Genomic DNA, 21,004 nt, shown 5'->3' on the forward strand with positions numbered 1-21,004 from the left:
CCAGTCTGGTCATCTAAGTGAAACGGTCATTTCATTTTCTCTCAGGTCAATTCCACTGTCTTTTATTAGCCAGCCAGCTCAGTCTCTGGGGAAACTCGTGGGTGGTTTGAGTAGTAACAGCAAGGGCATCACCGTTACGACAGCGCCTTGCCTTTCTCTAGCACGTCTCCCGAAGGCATATACAGCCCTTCATACATCCTCCGTGCGTTTCCACAGCGCTGCTTCAAGGGCCAAGGCAGAAGTTACCACCACTCTTTCACAAGGAAAGACACCACCATAAGGTCTGAAGACAAATGGTTTTTAAGAGCTAAAATTCATTTCCTGGCTCTGGTCACCAAATTGTGCCTTCATCAAACACAAACACAAACTGTAATATGTTGACAGTTGCATATTTACAGACACACAAAGAAAGAGAACTAATTTACAATAGTAGCCAATACTGTATCTGACAAAAAAAATAGTGAGCTCAGAAGGGAAACAAAGTAGCAATCTCATTTCCCCTGAAGAAATGAGAGCGTATTGAACTTTCTTTTGTACTCAGCAGCAATCCAGCAAAAAAAAAGCGAGAGCTTTCAGTATAGAGGTTGCATAGTAGCAGGTTGAACGCTAAGTTCTGAGCCAGGACACACTGATAACCAGCAGGTGGCAGAGAAAGTAAATTTCCGAGCAGCCAAAAAACAAACATTTAGAGAATTTTTTCCCTTTCCTGAGGGATGGGGTGGAGCTTGTACAGGAAGAACTATAGGAAGCCAAGCTCTGCGATAGTCCCGACACATGCAGTTTGGTCCCATGGATACAGAAGACCGGTGTGGGGGAGGACCATGAACACAGGGCAGGCTCAGAAATGCCAAGCGAGGAACCTTGATGTGAAACCAGTCTTAGGTGACAGTTTTCCCTTTCACAGCAGCACAGGCAAAACCACACACACAGAGGGGTAGACACAAGTCTGGGTCTGAGTTTCTGTATAACCTTGTGGGAATAATCCGTAGGTTTCCTCTACCTCCTCAGCGCTACCCCTTGGCCCCAGCTCCCTCTCTGACCTCTGACCTCCCCAACCCCACCAGTTGTCCCCAAGGAAACAACTCGTGGTTGAGGGCCTTGGGGTCTTGGCAGTCGGCCCAGCACCTCTGGTGCCCTGACAGGAGGTCCCTGCCCGTTATGCAGACGTCTTCTTTTCCTGCCTTTCCAAACGCATCCGAGAGGCCTGAGGCTTGTCCGGAGGCCTCAGTACAGGACCTAAAAAGGAAGAGGTTAGGAGGAAACTGCGGGGAGCCTGCGTGCCCTCTGGACAGACACACAGACCCAGGGCCCGTGGTTCTTGCTCCTCTTCGGTGGACATTCTCTCCCTTGTCACACAGCCCATATAAAAATGAAGCAGCAGCAATTTTTATTTGAGGGACCTAAACTGAAAATAGGTTTAGAACATAATTTAAAAAAATAAAACAGCAAAAGTAGCAAAAAATATATGACCTTTTTAAAAACATTTTCCTTTTTTTTTTCTTTTTTCTTTGTTTTTAATATATAGCAACTGATGCCTCCCAGCCACCAGGAGCATCTTACCCAGTGGGTAATCTCTGGTAACGACCCTTTTAAAAAGACATGTAAATATATACTCAGATTTATACACTTTGTGTTTTCTTCATAGCTATGTACAAAGCCCCCAGTTCGGGGCTGGGCCCCAGGGCCGCGACACTGCGCCCAGCCTTTGCCTCCCCGCCCTCTGGTACCAGGCATTTGGTCAGCAAAGCAAATTGGTATCAGAATTAATAAGCCACTGGCACCATTATCTGGAGCAGAGGTCGCCGTCAACCACGGCCCGAAGCACTGACTTGCCCTCCCTACTACTGTGGCCAGGAGGACGAGGTGCCTGCCGTCAGAACTGAAGGGCTTACGGGGCATGGTGAAGCAGGCAAAACCAACCCGAGAAAGCTCAGTCAGCTCTCTCATGCGTGCCTGCTCAGTGCCATGGGCACGCCTCACCTCCCACTCCCTAACCCGGCAGGCAGTGCCAGGTGGCAGGGAGCGGTCTTGGTCCCACGTGTGGGAGGGACAGAGTGGCCATCAACGAGTACCTGCCTCTCTGCTCCTCTCTTTCGTAAGCAGGCTGAGAGGAGGAGGAGGAGGAGGGGTGAGCTTAGTGGGGTGAAGGCCTCAGGTAGGCAGCTGGCTCCTACCAGCAGGAAAGGGGCAAAGGGGAAGGCAGTGAGTCCAGCAGGGGGCAGTGGGTGACAGTTGCAGCTGAGGATGAAGTTCGGGGAGGGGCAGTGCTGGGGTGCAAGTCAGCGTCGTTTGAGTCCGCCATTGGCAAGCTGGGCTGGGTGTCGGGGCAGACAGGGCTCCTCAGGCAGCGGCTCGTGAGAGAAGACAGAATCCTCCCCTGAGGAGCAGGTAGAGCTTCGGGTGTCGGGAAAACTGGGAGAGTACTGGTCCAGGGGCATTGACAGGTCCAGGTACTCCTGTGATGGCAGAAACGAAGGAACAATGCATCCTGCACTCTCCTCCCTGCGGCAGCTTAATTCACAGAGATGTACCCAGCTGATGATGACCAAAGGTCTAGGATGGGACAGCCTCACCTGGTTGGAGGTCAAGGCCACAATGCGGTCCAGGTCTTCTACTAGCTGCTTGAAGGTAGGTCTTTGAGAGGGTACCGCGTGCCAACAATCCCGCATCATCATGTACCTGCGGCAGGATTATAAGGTCAGGGGAGGAAAAACGTAAGCAGAGAAGTTAAGCAGCTCATGGGGGAGGGACTGTGGGAGGAATGACCAGGAAGGGCTGCTTTATCGAGACAAACACCCCTTTCTTCCTCTTCCCGTCCAACCCACTCTGCCTCCAGGGCCTAGACCTTGGGCATCTTCTCATGCTTACAGCTCGTTGGTGCAGTTACTGGGCTTGTCCATGCGATGGCCCTCCTTCAGCAGCTTAAAAAGCTCCTCCACAGGCACGCCAGGATATGGGGAGCCTCCCAGAGTGAAGATTTCCCACAGGAGCACCCCGAAAGACCACCTGTGGATGAGCACAGAGCCCATGGGTGCTTGTGGGCACAGGGCTGGGCCAACCTAGAGTCCTTTCTGTATTTCTTTCACTAGCATGTCAGATACTCATCCTGAACCCCGTCTCCAGCACCAGTCCTTAATTCCAAGGGGAATACCAGGGGACAGTGCAGCGAACAGATGGCCTTGCCACCCCCAGCAGCGAAGTAAATGGCTACAAACGATGTTTTGTTTTCGCTCGAGGTGGAGGAGACCCTCATCAGGGAGTCATAGGGGAGGACAGGACTGCCGTGCCGGACATTTTCTAGCCCCAGTATCCCCGGCAACTGCGGTGTGAAACTCACACGTCACTCTGGTGGGTGTAGATCCGGTCGAACAGAGCCTCGGGTGCCATCCACTTCACAGGCAGTCGGCCCTGCGAGCAGCATGGGGACGTCGGGGGTGGCCGGGGGCAGCACAGCGAGGGAATAAGGGGGGTACGTGAGGGGCTGGGCTTGGGGAGGAGCGCACATGCACAGCTCATGCTGCCACGCTGTGTCTCAGGCAAAGCCACCGCCCCGGCGTCGTACAGCACAGATGTCACACGGGAGGGGAGCCCAGCACGGCAGAGGCCACACGCCCAGTGGCCTTGTCAGCACTTACGTTGGTCGTCTTTTTATAGTAGTCGATGTGGTGAATGTCCCGAGCCAGGCCAAAGTCTGCAATCTTCATCACGTTGTCCTCCGTCACCAGGACGTTCCTGGCAGCTAGGTCTCGGTGTATGCACTGTGGAGACAGAAGGGGAAGCCGGGAGAGGCAGAGATGGGAGAGAGGAGGGCGGGGTGCAGATGAGGGGGTGTAAGGCTCTAGGGTGAACAGCTGTAGACGTGTATCAGCGGCCAGCTGAGTCGCCCTGTACGCCAGCACTCACCCTGCAGCGGGCAGGTAGGTAGGCCCACTCACCTCCCAGGCCTTCCCCTGCCGCACCTCTCACCTCCTGCACATTCCGGTCCCCGGCTAGAAGGCCCCTCTCCTCCACTTCAAACCTCCAGCTCCAGGCCTCTCAATAGCAAACCCTTCGCATTTGCTTCCTTTCCCCATCCTTCCAACTTTTAGCTTTGGATTTTCACCCAGAAAAGCTGAACCTCTATGCTTCTGTGTAGTCTGTACAGGTGTGTGCTCACAAGCCCTGCCTCCCCAGGCCCAGCACAGCCACAGTGGGCCGGGGCCAAAGCCAGCACTTACTGAGCACCAAAAGCTGTACCAAACACTCTCACACTTCATTTTGCTCCCATAACCATTCTTATTTTATATTTGAAGGAAGAGAAAGTGGCAGAGCACAGATTTGAACCTAACCCAATCTGACCCCCAAGGCCACATGCCGTGGCACTGGCCCTCCTGACTCTGATGTCCCCTGAGAGCCTCAGACAGCACAGGTAGTCAGTGCTCAATATGTCCACCGTTCCACCAAAGGACATAGAGTCATGAGCTGGAGTGTGAGAGGGGCTCTGTCCCCACCCCGACCTCACCCAGGAGAGCCGTCGGGGGCCTTACCTTCTTGGAGGCGAGATACTCCATGCCTCGGGCCACCTGATAGGCGCAAGACACCAGGTCCTTGGAGGAGAGCTGCTCCTCTGGGTTGTGGCTGGGGTTGTAACAGTACTCCAGCCCAGGAGGCCTCCGGGCCTGCAGGTACTCCCGTAGGTTGCCCTTGGAGGCGTACTCCACGATGACGTACAAAGGGCCTGGGGTGTGTGGGTGAGGAGGCTGTCAGGGCAGGCAGGCCAGTACACAGGTTCTGCTTCACCTCGAGAAAACCCCGCTTCCAATGGCACACTCTAACCTAACCTCCCCTTCAGGGAACCAGGGGAATTCATTCCACTGCGGAAAGAGAATTGGGAAAATAGCCCTTCCTAGCATAGTCCAGAATGCTTCCGAGCCAAGCTGGGGTTAAGAGCCCTGACCTAGGCCACAGTTACTACTCACCTGTTCCTATCCACACACTGTGTCTGAATCTAGGTGCCTGTATTCTCAGGTGAACACCAATGGGCATTAGTCCGGACCCCAGGAGACACATTCCAACTACTGGTAACCCTGCCTCTCTCCTTACCCCACTTCCCCAGTGTGGCAGACCGATGCTTGGTCACCAATACCTCAGCTCAGTATCTTCTCCCTGACAGATGCTGATATTTGAGCAGCAGGCCCAGGGCCCCATCTGAGACCCTCCCCCAGAGGAGGAGAGCCGGCCTGGCTGAGTGCCTACCATCCTGCGTGCAGGCCCCCAGCAGGTTGATGATGTTCTTGTGCTTCCCGATCATCTTCATCATCTCCATTTCTGAGATCAGGTCCGACAGGTCTTTCTCTGTTGCATCCGCTGTGCACACAAACGAGAGAAGGGGTTGAGACCCACGTACTTTGGAGGGGAGGGTGACAGGAGAAAGGCTGAAGGACAGGGGATGAGGTGAGGTGTACGCCCAAGGAGTCCCCTTTCTCCTGGACTGGCTTCTCTCCTCCCCTGCCTCTTCCCTCTCGTGACCACTGTTGTTGGAATACATGGCGATGAGTGGCGCAGAGGGTCTGGTAAGGAACATCAGCTAGCAGTGGAATTGAGAATAAGCACCTGACCATACCCCAGGCTGATCCCGAGGCACAGAGTGAAGTCATGACTATGTCAGGGTGCAGCGTGCCCCACCCCCCACTCCCAGGCAGCCCTGGGCAGGCTGTGTAACAGGCGTGGGCAAGGACAGAGCGCCAGAGAGGTGGTCCACTTGGCCTGAGGCCCACAGTTCACTCGGCAAGGGAAGGGATCGCTCTTACCAGGACGGAAACGTCACTTACACTTCAACATCTTCACAGCCACTTTGGTCACACGGTTGGGTTTGTCCTTGTCCAGGCCAATGGCCTCCGCCAGCACGACCTGCCCAAAGCAGCCCTCTCCCAGGGGTTTGCCTAAAACCAGTCTTTTGGAGAGACAAAGGATGGTGTAAGACAGGGCTGGTCAAGTTCAAACCGGGAGAGGACACCCCATCTCCACCTCTCCATATTTCACCCAACTGTGAGCAGAAAGTGGAAATGATTATTTCTGGAAACATCTGGTGCACCTCCACTCCCTCGAAGCTCTCGGTAAATACAACCCCCCCCCCCCCCCCCGCCAGAATAACGAGCAGGGGGCTTCCTCACAAGTTGAGAGAGTTACCTGTCTCGGGGCAGCTCCCAGCGAGGGTCTTCGGGAAGCTCATATTCGGAGACCCCAGCCAGCATGGGGGTTCCGCTGGAGGAGAGACGTGAGGGCCGAACAAGCAGAACCCCGGAGTTCATGGACGCGCTGGAATCAGCCGACACCTACAGAGAAGCGTGAGGTCACCCTTCTAGCGAGGAGCGGGGGAGTGGCGCAGATTCCTCCAATTCCGCGCCAGGGCTTTTGGCCCCCAGCAGAGGTACATGTCTGTTATCGGACGTCCCTTCCCCAGCACAGAGTGGCAGAACGACCAGAAGAGGTCAGAAGACCCAGTTCTAAAATGGACTTCTTTTTGCCACCAACTAGCCTTACTGGGCTCGGTTTACTCACTTTTCACACGAACAGACCATGTGTACCTCTTCCAAACTGACAAAAACAATCATTGCAACAATAGCTCTATCTTGTCCTCATTCTGTGTGAAAACCCTGCCTCTGATTATGAATTCCTAGCTCCCAAAGTATCTCCCAGAATTGGCACAGTTCGGTGTGAATATTCCCCCTTCTCACAGCCTTCACCTGCTCATTTCCTTGGAGGAGGGGAGGATGGGCACACAGGAGAGAGGGCATCTTGGGACCCAATTCAGGTCCTCCTCTCTACTTTGTGTATTTGCAGCTCTAACTGGCCCTTGGGGATAGTTCAAAAGCACAATATCCAATGCACATCCGCCCCAGCTAGGACCTTCTCTCGACCCAGGTGCCAGGCGAGCAGGGGACTGCAGTTAGGGTATGGTGTGCACGTGAAGTTCATGGGGTAGAAAACCAGACGCTGGAGCACATGGGTCAGGACATTCCACCACCCCTGGCCCAGGCGCCAGAAGGCAAAGCAAAGTAGGCTGGGGACAGTGGAGCTGGGGACAGTGGAGAGGCAGGGAGTTAGTGGAGAGGCCCCCGGGGGCACGGGGAGAGAAGGGATGCAGAGCGTGCAAATCCCCTATCTACTTTCTGTTACCTGTCTGCGCAGAGGGATGCTCTTGGCCAGCTTGTGCACGGCCATCTGGCTGTGGAAGTCGCTCTTCTTGGTGCCACTCTTCATTTTGTAGATGATGACGGACCCCACCATGCAGGAGATGAGGAAGGCCCCCGTGCAGTAGATGATGATCTCCAGGTACAGCGGGGAGGTCATCACTGCAGGTCTCTCTTCCAGGGCTGAGTCAGTGTGAACAGGGTGTCAGCAAGCTCGGGGGCCCAGCCCCTGGGGCTCCCTAGCTGCTAGCTCCTTAAGAAAAACACCACCCGCTCCTTTCCTCTGGAATCTTGAGGGCAGGGAAGAATCCTAGCCAAGACTGGGGTTCTGGTGCAGAGCAGATCAGGGTGATCCTTGAGGCTTGCTGATCCTGACCCGAACTGTCCACGAAGGATGGGCTAGAACTTGCTACATGTGGCCCATCCTCATAAATTCAGGAGCCCTCCTTGCTCAACTAGACTGTGGGACTAGACAGGTACCAGGTACCCTGCAAGGCACAGCTGAGAAGTCCCTTCTCCTGGGTGCCTTTCTCAGCCTCCTCATGGAAACACGCGGCCCTTCTCTGCAGTGCCTCCACCCAGCATGTACATGCCGATCACACGGGGACAGATCGGCTGTCTACGTCTCATGGTCTGAGGGTGCGGAGGGCGGGGAGGGCAGCTTGTTTACTGCCGCAGGCCACAGCGCCTGGTGCACAGTGGCCCTTGCAGAATGAGGACCGATGAGGGCGTGAGGCGAGGGTGTGTCTGTGTCCTGACTTCGTACCTCAGCTCTCACCCATGTCATCTGTCTCAGGTCAGACGTGTAAATATTTACACCTAGCCGAACCACAGGCAGAACTGACGCAACTTCCAAACACGTCTGTCTGTGCTGCTCGAGATGAAAAATGAAGCTTCGCTGCAGCTCTTAAGACTATTTCCCACAGGCCCTAACTCCTAAAACTGAAGGAGGAAATGGTGGGGGGAACGGATGTTTTATTCTGTTCTCCCATCTTCCTCTAAGAATCCACCCCGTCCCCACAGAAGCCCATTCATTCAGTCCATGGTTCCCGTCCCCATGAGAGAATGCGAGGGTTTATGCCCAGCACTCCCCGTGAACACTCATCCCCACCAGTGTGAATGTCCCTCTTCCTTCCACAGCCCTCCTCCCAACCCTCCCTTTCTAACCCCCCCAGCCAGCCACAGAGGCAAGCACCCTGGGCACCTCCCCCAAGGGGCACCAGGGGTGACCCCGATGGAACCCCAAGAGAATTTGGGGGTTTGACAAAGAGACTGCAGAGCTGATAACAAAGAGAAGTGCTTCTGTTTTTCTCTTTCCCCAGTGTTGAAAAACGAAGACAATGCGTGGGAGCACACACAGACAAAGACAGTGACAACGATAAAAACAACACTTCTCTGCCCCCAGCAGGGGCATGATCAGACCCTGTTAGGCAAGCAGGGCAGATGAGGACAAAGAAGAGAGGGCAGTCTCAGCAGTAACAAGACCAGCACAGAGCCCAGACCCACGTGCAGGACCATCAAAGAGGCAGCGACAACCAGCTCCAGCCCTGCAGTCACCAGCCCGCCACCCTGAACAGGCTGCAGGCTCCTTCCTTCCCAGCCCAACACACAGACCTCCCTTCTTGGGAGAGGAGATACTTCAGTAGCCAAAGAGGATAAATGGGCACCAGCACCCTGCGGCCAGGCTTCGGTTATGAAGCTCAAGTCCACGTGTCTGAGTAGAACCTCTCCTGAGATCAGAGGACAGCCATACAGGAGGGTGGGTTAGCATTGCTAACAAGTAGCAAGCCCCTCTTTACAGAGTGCCTACATTCAATTAGAGAAGGAGTGGGGCTCTTTCTGAGATTCTGGGGGCTGTCAAAAAAAGGACCAGATATGTCAGGGATGGTTGCTGGACCCGAAGATGGAAGGAGCCTGCCCTGGAGGAGAGCCCAGCTACAGGTTAAATCCAGATCTCATGCATGCATTACATTGGCCCAGGGGAGAGCCAGATGCAGGCGTGCCGGCGGGAGGCCTCCGTGTGCCTGCCAACAAGGAAAGCTCCTGTGTAAGCCTCGAGGAGTTGACCCTCAAGGTTGGACAAACTGCTGGAGCTGTCCACCGGCCCATGGAGCCTATTCCTCAACTTCTCCCGGCTCTGTGTCTCCCCCAGCCCCGCAATGCATGCTCCCCCCGTGCCCGTGGCGAGGGCAGGACATCGAGAGGAGAAGTGCAGTGTATACCTTCCAGAACGGTCAACCATGCAGAGTGATGGGAGAGTCCGATAGAGTTACCCGCCAAGCACGTATACTCCCCCGCGTCCTCAAAGGAGACATTCCTTAAGTGAAGCACTTCCATCTCTTTGTCGGTGGTATTAACTCCGGCCGTCTAGAAGAGACAATGGAAGCAAAATGGACAAGCACAGGACATGAGACCTCTAAGAGACACACAGGAAGGGAGGAAGAAAGAGGGGCAGGGCATAACCAGAGGAAGAGATGCTCCCCAGCGTCTCCTTTGCAACAACGAACAGACAAAACCACCAGGCAGCGAGACCTGTTAGAGGAAGAGAGTGAGACCCTGAGGGAGGAACTCCGGCAGACCTGAGACGACGAGGGCTGGTTACGACCCTTCACCAGACGCTGGCAGCCCCTGGCCCATCCAAGCATGCGGGCGGTGGGCAGCATGGAGAAATGGGGCCCGGCAGGTGGGGGGGCTGTTTGGTTTCAGGTAAAGAAAGTTAGAGGGCACACACAGGAGGGATGGAAGGGTGCTGCAGTCTCTCTCTCTCTCTCTCTCTCTCTCTCTCTCTCTCACACACAGCCTGAGGATGGTGGTTTGCAAGGGAATGCCTGGTTCCTTCTCATGCCCACCACTCAGACCTGCAGTGTGCACCATTATGATGCAGCAAGACTGTCCCCGTGAGTGCACACACAGCCAAGGAACACACACACAGAAGGCACGGAGGGAGCAGACACCAACACAGTACCAAACCAAACCAGCCTCCCAGGCCGGGTATTTTTCCATGGCTCTGGGCACTAGAAATACAGCAGGATAACAGGGAGAGTTGGGTGCTGGCTTCCCCACCTGCCCCAGCAGCTTGGGGCCAAAATCTAACTCCCAGCACAGGGCCCCATCCATCTCCCCGTTACCTTTTGCCTCAGGTCTGGTGACAGTGAGCCACGCAGACTGGTTAGCTTCACCAATATAATTGGAAACCTTACACACATACTCCCCGCTCTGGGCCTCTGTCACATTGAACAGGGTCAGCACTTCCGCATCCGAGCTATTAATCCCCGAATGCTGGAACAAACCAACGACAAGCCAGTCAGTTGGGCAAACAATGAGATGTGGCCATACTCTGCTCCCACGTGACGTGAAGGCAGGGAGCTAAGCCAATGAAGACGTCAAGTGAGATTTATCATCCTTCCCTTTTTAGGGGGATAAAATAAGTTGTCTTCCAAAGTCCAAAGTATTTGACTGCAAAATAAACTTAAAAAAAAAATCACTGCCCCAATCAAATGCTGTTTGTATCGAACCCACTCCTGTGGGACTAGGGCAGGGATTGGCCAGAGACGGTGTCCAAGGCCGCGGCCCCATTTCCTGCACCGCAGTATCAGCGCCAGTAGTGAAGAGAAGGCATGGCCAGTAAATCTTTGGGACAGCCAAGCGAGGGGAGGATGAGGTCTAACTCTGGGACCAGGAGGTAAACCACTTTCCCAGCTTCTGGTTACTTCCTGTTGCAAGATCCACTGGAGAATTAGGCAATTACCTTCCCTGGATTAATGGAGCATTCAGGGACAAGCAAATGTCTGGGAGTGAGAGGAAAAAGGAAGAAAATGCCATTACTCCTAATACTGCTTAGAATTTACCTGTGGCATTTGCTTTTCCAACTCCGCCTAAGCCAAGCCCTTATCATTCATTCACCCCACTTGCCAGAAGAACGTGACTTGGGAAACAGGGCTAAGACTGGGAAACGTTCACTGGAAAGGCTTGGGTCCTGAGCAATGGGAAAGCAGGAGTCCAACGCCTTCCTTGGGTAGCTGGCCCGAAGGTCTGAGCAAAGTCACTCTCAAAGCTCTTTAGAAACCAGCAATGCCCACCCACCTCCCCTCACACCCCCATTCTGTGACCTGTCACTAGTCCTGGGGAACGTGGCTTAGGTCCCTGTGTAAGATGGAGCACGTGTGCCTGAAGGGTAAAGGATGAGTCCCAAGCGTGGGCACTGAGCCTGACCACAGCTACTTGGGTCCCAGGAAATACTGCTCTCCTTCCCAGCACCTAGCCCACGGAGACCGGGCTCAAGATTTACCTTCAGGATCTGGACATAAGGCAGGTTGTCTGGCCCAATCTTACTCCCATTCACCTCGATGTGCTTTAGCCACTGGATGTGGGGCTGTGGGTCACTGTACACCTTACACATGAACTCCACATTGCTACCCAGGGCCACTGTCTTGTTGGCAGGCAACCCTGCCTGCAGGATGGGCCGGTGAGGGGACCGTTCTGTGGAGGGAGATGAGAGGTTTGTCAGGCCCTGCCATGGCCCACTCCTGGCTGGAACGGTGACAGAAAACATCCCGAAGACCATAAAGAGAAGTGCACCCCCCTCGGCTTTCCCCGTGATGGGCAGTGCACTGCCCACCACCTCTACTGAGCTCCTGAAGCCTGAGCTAGGAGAAGGGCCACCCTCTTGTCAGGCCCTTCTTATAGGCATAAGAAGTCTCTCTTGTCTTAGGGAAGAATCCTATAATTTGCCACACCCTCAGACCTCAGCACAGCCTACTTTTCCTTAACTAAATTTAGAATCGCTTAGACTTGTGTTGTTCAAAGTGCTGTCCAAGAGAAGCGGCCCAGCATCACCTAGGAACTAGTCAGAACCGCCAAGCTGCACACCCTACCCCAGACCTCCTGGAGCAGAAGCTTCTTTTCAGACCATCTCCTCAAAACTAGGACAGAATGCTGACTGTGAGACTCTTTCCCTAAGATTTCTCGAATGAAATTCAGAATGTTGAGAAGGAACAGGCTGTAGTAACAGCACCTCGGGTCTCGTGCGATGCCCCAGATCGGCACGGGCCTGGAGCTCTGCATTAACTACAGGCCTGTCCTCCCTGAGCCCGGTTTGATCTGTATAGTGGGAATAGTGGTGTCTGCCTTGCAGGGGTGCCAGGAGAATTACAGGGGATGTGTTTAAAGTGCTTCACATGCTGTTGACATTCATGAAGCACGAGCTATTATGCTGAATTTAACATCACTATTGCAGCCACCTCTCGCAGGAGAGACTATCAACAGCACCTTTCACTTTCCAGTGAGTCACAGCTCTATCTGATCCTCTCAACTCTGTTTACAGGTAAGTGAGGCACAAAAGAGGAAAGTGACCTGCTTGAAGCAGCAGAGCTAGAAAGTGCCTCCAGCCTCCTGACTGTATCCCTAGTGACACCTGGGCCCAGGGCTATTCTCTCAACACCCTCTACTCTCCTTCCTCTAAGCTCCCACTCCTGTTGCCATTTGCATTCTTACCCACAACATCCAGCTGGTAGGTGTGGTTAATGCTGCCGTACTCGTTTTCCACAATGCAGGTGTAGTTGCCCTTATCAGAAGGCACCACGGAGTCCATTATGATGCTCCAGGTGGCATAACGGACCTGAGGGAAACATGCCAAAGGGCATGAGGGTTTGGAGGAAAATGCAGGCAGCAGTCACGGGGCGGCATCGGTGCCCTGTGGCAAGCGCCCTATGGCACCTACCCTCCAATCTGAGTGCAGCACACACGCCCCATGTAGCACTGTGGAACAGGACAAGGCACGGCTGGCCCACCCCCAGCCCACTCACACCCTGAAAGAACACAGCAGGCAAACTGGGTGTGAGGAATTCTGGGTGTCGGCCCACAACAGCCAGCGTCATCGTGATCTGGACAACCGTGCCTCCTGCACTCTCCCAGCTACACCAGGCTGCTGCCAACACTGCCGCTGTCTGCCCTTGCTGTCTCCGGTGAAAAACCATCTCCTGCAGCCCACTCGGTGGTCAGAACTGCTCTCGGTGCCCCTCTGTACCTACAGCGAAGCACTGATCACAGCCTGCTTCTTAGGGCGGTGCTCGTGGACATCTGCCCTCCTATGAGCCTGAGGTTCTTTACAGTAGCAGTGCTGTCTGCACCTCTCTCAGCACAGCGCCTCCCACGGCAGTGTCGGCTGAGTCCGTTCAAAGTGTTCCCCTGTGTTTTCTGATCTCCTCTGTTTCCCTTAACAAGACTAGTAAGAACAGAGCAGCTAAGGGAGACGGGACAGAAACAAGGACTATAAGGATGTTGAGAGACTCTGAAAAAGAGATTCTAGTGAAGAAGGTCTTTCTACAATGTAAATGGGTAAAGAACATGAACAATTTACAGAACAGGAAACGGAAATTGCTTACTAACGTAAGAAAACCCTAAGTCTGTAAATAAGCAAAGTAACACACAAGAGATCAATGAGATATTTCCACGTATCGAATTTGTTGGTATAGTAAATTTATTCTCATACTCTGCTTTGGCAGGGTAAATTAATTTTTCTTTTTAAGAACGTAATTGTTGGTTGGGGGTACTTGGGGAACAGGTGAAGGATTAAGCAAAAGAAACAAACAAAATGGAACAACTCACAGACACAGACAACAGTCTGGTCATTTCCAGAGGGAAAGGGGAGGGTGGGGGCAGGTAGAAGAGGGTAAAGGGGGGATAAATGGTGATGGAGGGAAACTTGACTGGGGGTGATGAACACCCAACGCAATATATGGAGGTGTACTATAGAATTGTACACCTAAAACCTATATAATTTTATTAACCAATGTCACTCCAATAAATAAACAACTAATTAAAAAGAAAGTAATTGTCACAATAAAATATAATTTAAAAATAAAATAAAACGACACCCAACTCATTACCCGTATCATCCTCCATTAAAGCAAGTATCACAGTAAAATGTTATGTCTTCCCATTGTCCTTTAACTCTCTCTTGCCTGTTATACTTTCTGGAAAGATGTGTTCAAGAATTGTTCACAAATGAGTGAGTGAATGAATAAATAAAGTTTACCTAACTACCAGGGAAAAAGTAACCAAATAATATGCATCAAGGGCTTAAAAATGCTCATACCTTGATCTAGTAACTTTACTTCCAGTATTCTGTCCTCAGAAAGAACATTTAAAAATCCTGACAAAGATTTAAGTACAAAGATACTCACTGTGATATTAATTATAATATTGAAAAACTAGAAAACAACTAATAGCACAAAGTAGTTCATCAAATTACAGGACACTTTAATAATGGAATATTATACAGCTATGAAAAATCATCTTTAAAACACATGGCAACAGACTCGTGTTGTAATGTTAACATGTGACAAGAGAGTACATATGTGGTATAATTAACTATCTAAAAACCATATACATAGGGAAAAGAACAAAAAATTCAATTTTATTTGCCCTTTTTTAATTTGAATTTTTCTAAAATGTATTACTTCTGTAGTTAGAAAGCATTACTTGAAATAAGTAAACGCATTATCATAAGGATTTCCTAAGTCTGCTTCTCCTGTTCCTCTACTCTAACTTTCCTGTATACACACATACCTTGTAGCCTCCAATCCTGTGGTCAGGTTTGAATTCTTTGCCATTTTTCAACCAGCGGAGTGTGGGGTTAGGCGTCCCACTGGAAGGGCACTTGAACTTCACTGTCTTGGCAGCAGGCACTGCGTGCAGTTTCTTCTCCATCTTTTCTGGGGACGTCCAGTATGGAGCCACGGCTGCCCAGGAAAAGCCAATGAAGACAGGCAGGAAAGGAGGCTGGTCAGGCTCAGGAGCAAGGGCCCAGGCCAGGACCTGGAGGCCCACCCCACCCACCTGCCCAACACCTGTGAACAACACCTGCACTGCTCAGGATGCCCGAGGGATCCCACTGCCAAGCATCATCGCCCCACGTGCCTACACCTCCAACCGTACTCCGGTCACCCGAGCTCCCCCTTCCCACCCAAACCCAACAGCCAGACCCAAAGGGCAGTAAGGTAGGAAACAGTGTCTCACGCATACGGTTTGGTTTGGTGTTATCTGTCTCTTTCTCCTCTGAAGAGGAGTCATCATCGTCATCGTCATCCTCCGAGGAGGGGAGAGCATCTATGAGAAGGAGAAGAAGGCACTGAGGTCTCTCCAAGGGAGGAGAGGCTCCCAGATTCCTACCCACATCAGCAGCCCCTACACATAAGGGCCAGTCCCATTATAAACGACCAGACACCTTCCCCAGACTGAGTCCCAGGCCCACTCTTCCCTTAGTGACTGTCTCTCAGAGGGATAGAAACGGTTCATTAAGAACTGCACGCTCTATGCCTGTCCCCGTCCTTCCCCAAACTGATGCACTTCCCCTCTCTGCCCAGAGCTCTTTACACTTCACCAGGGCATCAGGCTCTCTTTAATTTAATACCACCCTGCATTCAGAGGAGGCTCGCCCTGCGGATGGTGCCAGCAGATGTGCTGGGTCTCAGAACTAGCACCCAGGGAACCTGTATCTTCCTTTGGCCTGCTGGCCACTGGGAAATCCAGACAGATCTAGACACGCTGAGGCCAGAAGCTACTTCCAAAGCCATGAGCTGAACAATCCAGAGTTGGAGTTTTTCTAGCAAGCATTTGCTAAGGTTTGGAAGCTGCCCTTTGAGCCAGAGCAGAGAGGGAGCCTACCACACAGCCCACAGCTGCCAACACCTCTCCCCCAGCACGTATCCACCCCTTTTACGAGGCTTGACACACATGTGGTCACCAATCAGGGCGTATGCCAGATCTTTCTCCAGTCCTTCCTAGTGCTTTTGGTGATCTGGAGGGAAGTAGGGGAGGCAAGTCCCTGTTAGGGGCAGGTTCTAAAGGATGCCTGTGTGAGGGATGTGCCAAGTGTGCACCCTGAGATTCACAAATGGTGTAAACCAATTTCAGTTCCACCTCGTTTCATTCTGCTTTTGTGAAAGTCACATTGTAAAAGTGGCAGATTCCCAAAGGCACAGAGCTCTAGGGTTCCCTGGCTCCCTAACACAGCTCCAGAAGCTGAGGACAGATATCTTCCATACACCCTGTTGATGCAGCCGTGCACCTGGATCCTTCCCCATCACAGCAGGGACCGGCCTCACATTGTATTCTGGGCTCTAATCACTAAACCAAGTATCAAGTCCAAATGGCAAGGGAATGACAGGATAGAAGCTGGCTGAACCCTATGCAGCACCCTGGAGATCTTGGCAAGCTGTGGTAGAAAAACCAGTGTTTTACTGCCCCGAGAGTATCAGCAATCACCTCTGAGGTACACCTGGGACACCTGGGGCCCACACCACCTGGTCACCCCTTTGAGAGCTAAGCCACGCGGCGGGCGGGGAGCAATGTTAGTGGGCAGCAGTTTCTGAAGCAGAATGGGGGCAGATCATGGAAGGGGAGGAGGTTCACCTCCCCCTGAAACTAGCAGAGAGGGTTGGAGGGGTGGATCCAGGGAGAGGGTGAGGGCAGGGCTTTGCTACCAACCTGAGACATTGACGGAGAAGTAGGTGGTGTCGCTGCCTGAGGGGCTGCTGGTCACACAAGCGTAGAGGCCAGAGTCCGCGGGCACAGAATCCCGCACCTCCACCTCCTCCCCTGTGATGCGGGTACGGTTGCTTTCCACCAGCTGTACCCCGTCCCGCAGCCAGTTGATGCTCTGGACATCGTCCCGCAGCCGACAGCGAAGCTGCAGCAGGTCACCAGGGTGGACCAGGAAGGACTCCACTTCCACAGGGGCTCCCCAGGGCTGGGCTGCAGCCACCCACAGGGGCCAGGAAGAGGAACCAAGGGACCGGAGAGGAAGAGAAGGAAAGGGAAGGAGGGGAGAGACAAAGGGAATTATGCTAGAGGCACTGAGCTGCCACATCCCAGGGGCCACAGAGCTGGGGAGGTGGGGTCAGTGGGGAAAGGGCTGGCTACTTGGGAACCCCCATCTCTTCTTGTCTACCCCCCTCCTCCGAAGGGCAAAGGAAGAAAGAGGCAAAGTTAGGAAGCAGCTGCAGCAGCATTAAGCGGTCCACCTCTCATTTCCCTGCATCCTAGGGGGACAAGGCTGGCCCTCCCCACACTTCTGTGCCCAGAGTGTCCCCTCCCCACATGTCAAGTTCTTTGCCAAGAATGGCCATTTCCCAGAGGAACACTCCACTTCCTCTCAGCCAGGTCAGCTTCACCCCTTTCCTGAGTAACAGTTGAACAAACCCCGCCCCTCAAAAATCCAGCCTCCCCCACCCAAATTGAGAAAGGCAATTTGTCAACCGGGCGGCTCTCAAGTCAAGTGATTGTGAGGGAGGGTTCTGGCCCCCAGGGAGTCAGATGCATAAGATGCATATGGGGGAGAGGCAGCCCAGGCAGAGGTCAGCTCAGGGGAGCCTGCAGCTAACAGGTGTCAGGCCACAGGATTCGGAGCTTTTGCCTATATTAGGAACGGAGGCCTGCAGCTGCCACCAAGCCCACAGTTGTGCTGGCAGCCTAAACTGGTGCACACAAAGCTCTTTTCTCCTCCTGCCACTGCAGGGCTCTCCATCTCAAGCCCCCCACCCCCAACGCACATGTCCAGTCTCCCTCACCTCTCTCTGCCCGAAGCCCGGGTGGGCCACAGCTCACAAGGTCTGATGAGGCGCTGTCCACACAGCATGCACCGTGACCAAAAGCTCCGCGCTCACGCTCACAAGACAGCTTGAGGCTGCTACCCCTCTCCTGAGCGTGCCCCTCTTCACCAGCCAGGGGGAGACGCAGGTTCTATTTCCCTCCAGGACATTCTGCCAAGTGTCCGCCGCCACCCAAAGAAAGTGCTTGTTCCCGCTCAAATCTACCACCAGACTTAGTCGCCGCTGCTTTGGGAAGCCTCAGTCCTCACCGCTGGTTCACCCCCAGCGGCTCACCTGGGACTACTCTCACACCCCCGGCCTGTGGCTCTCTCTCCACACCCCTATCTCCTGGTCTCAGCCCAGCTGGTAACTCTGCCTTGAAGCCCCTTCTGTCAGGTGCCCTCCCACCACACCCGTCACACTGAAGGAAAGCCCCTTTCACCTGAGTTGTGAGGGTGGGGACATGCCACATGCCACATTTACCTTTAAAATCTCCAGCACTTAGTGTGCTGCCTGGCACATAAGTGTTGCCCAACGAATGCTGGCTGGATAATGCAATAATGACATACACACAGTCACACTGTCTCTTCATTGTCTTCCTTTCTAAATTCCCTTTCCTTCTTTACTACCTCCATTTCTTTTAAACATGATTCTTTTAAAGGATTTTATTCTTTTATTTTTAGACAGAAGGGAAGGGCGGGAGAAAGAGAAGGAGAGAAACATCAACGTGTGGTTCCTCTTGCAAGCCCCCCACTGGGCATGTGTCCTGGCTGGGAATCGAACCAGCGACCCTTTTGTCCGCAGGCCAGCACTCAATCCACTGAGCCACACCAGCCAGGGCACCATCCTTATTTTAAAGAACTCATCTGAAGTGCTAAACAGGTGTCTGCTAGAAACCCTGTGAATGAAGAAATGGGTATCTTGAGAGACAGCTGGCACCAGGGTGCAATTTTCTCGGTGGGGCCCTGAATGAGGCTTGGAGCCCAGGCAGCAACCCAACTGGCTCTACCGTAAACATTGCATAAATACTGAGTCGCCCAAAGAGGGGTGCCGCTTTAAAAGGGTTTGGAAACCAGTAGGTCAGCACTCATTTATTTTTGTGAATCGGGTCAAGAAGCACACCAACCACAAAGGTGAGTAGACCACACAACTGATTAAAAATAAGCTTTTGTGGGCCCTAAGAAAAAGTTCTTTCCATTTTTAATGGTTTGTGGTTTTGCCAAAAGAAAGTAGAAGAAAGGCAGTTAAGGCTTGACCCTTAAGGGAGCAGCAGACACTCCTATTGATCCAATCTCTCTTCCCTTCAATGACCTCGCAGATTAAACATTTTGCAGCTCGTGATCTGTACCAGCCGTTGGTGAAACGGTAAACTTGGTAAACTCAAATGCTTAGCCTCTGGCATCACAGCCTTTTTTGACAGGTCCGAGAGACGAAACGGGAGCGAGGAGACTATGGGCATTTCCCAAAGAGAAAGCAGCAAAGAGGCCCTGGCCCTGCTGAGGTCAGCTCTGGCTGACTCTAAGTTGGATCCCTAACTTCCCACTCAGCTCAACGGGAGGGATGTGCAAACAAAACTCTTCTACATGATCTATAAAAAGCCTCCAAACCTGCTTTCTTTTTCTGCCCCTGGAGTTCAGACTCACCCTGATGCCCCAGGCCTTGGTGAGCTGTGTGCATTATTCCCCTGATCGAGATTCTCCACTGTCTTGGAGAAAACCTGAAGCCCTGCTTAGTATCCAAGGCTCCTCGCAATCTGTTTCCACCTCCCCATGCCACCTTCTTCTCCTTCCCTTCTACGCCAGGTCTGGCTGCTCTCTGCACCGACTGCATTCTCCCCCCACAACAGAACTGACTTCTGCTCAAGCCTGTCAGCCATCTCTCCAGAGCCCTCCCACCCCACCCCACTCAAAGCGCACCACCAGAGGCATCCAGGAAGCCTTCTGTTGGCGCCAGCGTCTCTCCCCTAATTTTCTGTAAAGCAGTTCTTGTCTGAGCCACACGAAAAGTGCACTCAATTACACTTCGCCTTGTGTGGTTTCTTTTGTAAACAACTTCACTGAGATATAATTCACATACCATAAAACCCACCCACTTAAGAGTATGCAGGAGTGGGCCAAAGGAGGTTTACAGCTGTCGATACGGAAATACAGTAATTAATAAACAACACAAGAATAAACTCCGTGTTTCGTGTGCTCACACCGCTATACCTACTTTGGCCCAGCCCTGTATAATTCAATGTTTTTTAGTACATTCACAGTTATGCAACCATCACCACAGTTCACTTTAGAACGTATTTTATCACCCCAAAAAGAAACCCTGTACCCATTAGCACTACCCCATCCCTCAGTCTGGGCAACCACTAATCTGCTTGCTGTCTGTATAGATTTGCCTATACCAGATAGTCGTATCAATGAAATCATACAATATATGGTCTTTTGTGACCAGCTTCTGTCATTTAGCCTATTTTCAAGGTTCTTCTATGCTGTAGCATGTCTCAGCACTTCATTCCTTTTAACGGCTGAATAATATTCCATCATATGGAGAGACCAGTTTATGTATCTATTCCTTGATTGACAGACAGTTGGGTGTATTGTCTCCTCTCAAAAGTGTCCACATCTCACCTCTCCTAAGAAACAACAAGCAATTCAGAGCAGAACTGACTATTACAATTTTCCCAGGGTGCTTAACAATGTCAGAAATGTAGAAAACACTCAGTAGGTCTTGAACTGAATTTAGCATCTGGCAAAGGCTAATTTTTAGAGGAAACAAATGACTGGCCTATGGCCTTTGGGTTACGGTGGGTTTTTTCATGGCTAATAGTGCTCCCGGATGTCAAAGTCTCCCTTTACAAAGCAGGGATAATGCCACTTTCTCCTAGGAGGTGATGGAAAGGTCACCAACCACTTACTGGTTTACCAGGCCCTGCCCACCTGTGTCACCGCCCTGAATTCAAGTCCTGACCTGAGGGAGCCCCTGTGTGGGGTGGCTGAGGTGAGGCCCTCACTGCTCACTGGCAGCACTCAAGTCACTACTCTCCGTTCTCTTCTGGTCTTCACCCTGTCCCCATTCCAGCCCTCACCGGCAAGGCCCCTGCCTCTGTGGCTCCATGTGCTCTGAGCTGGCCTTTCTCTGGTCAACGGTCCCAGGCTACGCTTGTTATGCATTAGTTAGCTGACACCTTTGTTGGACTGGCCATAAAACATGAAGGAAAGAAGGACAGTTTATTGCTCAGCCACTTGA

The 21,004-nt window shown here is 52.5% G+C and overlaps 1 protein-coding gene across 8 annotated transcripts in view; it reads right to left on the reverse strand.

The window, feature by feature from the left end:
* Nucleotides 1-1,364: 1,364 nt before the first annotated feature.
* FGFR1 (fibroblast growth factor receptor 1) overlaps nucleotides 1,365-21,004 on the reverse strand; it is a 47,159-nt gene continuing 27,519 nt past the window's right edge. Inside the window, exons 3-18 of one of the 8 annotated variants that reach the window (XM_071220204.1) lie at nucleotides 16,662-16,928; nucleotides 15,192-15,281; nucleotides 14,742-14,914; nucleotides 12,666-12,789; nucleotides 11,461-11,651; nucleotides 9,395-9,539; nucleotides 7,159-7,355; nucleotides 6,169-6,314; nucleotides 5,811-5,932; nucleotides 5,236-5,346; nucleotides 4,527-4,717; nucleotides 3,636-3,758; nucleotides 3,338-3,408; nucleotides 2,869-3,006; nucleotides 2,574-2,679; nucleotides 1,365-2,456 (exon numbers count right to left, since the gene is read on the reverse strand). In XM_071220204.1, the coding sequence (XP_071076305.1) occupies nucleotides 2,280-2,456; nucleotides 2,574-2,679; nucleotides 2,869-3,006; nucleotides 3,338-3,408; nucleotides 3,636-3,758; nucleotides 4,527-4,717; nucleotides 5,236-5,346; nucleotides 5,811-5,932; nucleotides 6,169-6,314; nucleotides 7,159-7,355; nucleotides 9,395-9,539; nucleotides 11,461-11,651; nucleotides 12,666-12,789; nucleotides 14,742-14,914; nucleotides 15,192-15,281; nucleotides 16,662-16,928 (2,372 nt within the window). In that variant the 3' untranslated portion in view covers nucleotides 1,365-2,279. Of the gene's footprint in view, nucleotides 2,457-2,573; nucleotides 2,680-2,868; nucleotides 3,007-3,337; nucleotides 3,409-3,635; nucleotides 3,759-4,526; nucleotides 4,718-5,235; nucleotides 5,347-5,810; nucleotides 5,933-6,168; nucleotides 6,315-7,151; nucleotides 7,356-9,394; nucleotides 9,540-11,460; nucleotides 11,652-12,665; nucleotides 12,790-14,741; nucleotides 14,915-15,191; nucleotides 15,282-16,661; nucleotides 16,929-21,004 lie in introns of all 8 variants that reach the window. The other 7 variants (XM_071220207.1, XM_071220206.1, XM_071220205.1 and 4 more) reach the window with 7 other exon arrangements.

This window comes from Desmodus rotundus, chromosome 13 (assembly GCF_022682495.2).
Source record: "Desmodus rotundus isolate HL8 chromosome 13, HLdesRot8A.1, whole genome shotgun sequence".
NCBI lineage: Eukaryota > Metazoa > Chordata > Mammalia > Chiroptera > Phyllostomidae > Desmodus > Desmodus rotundus.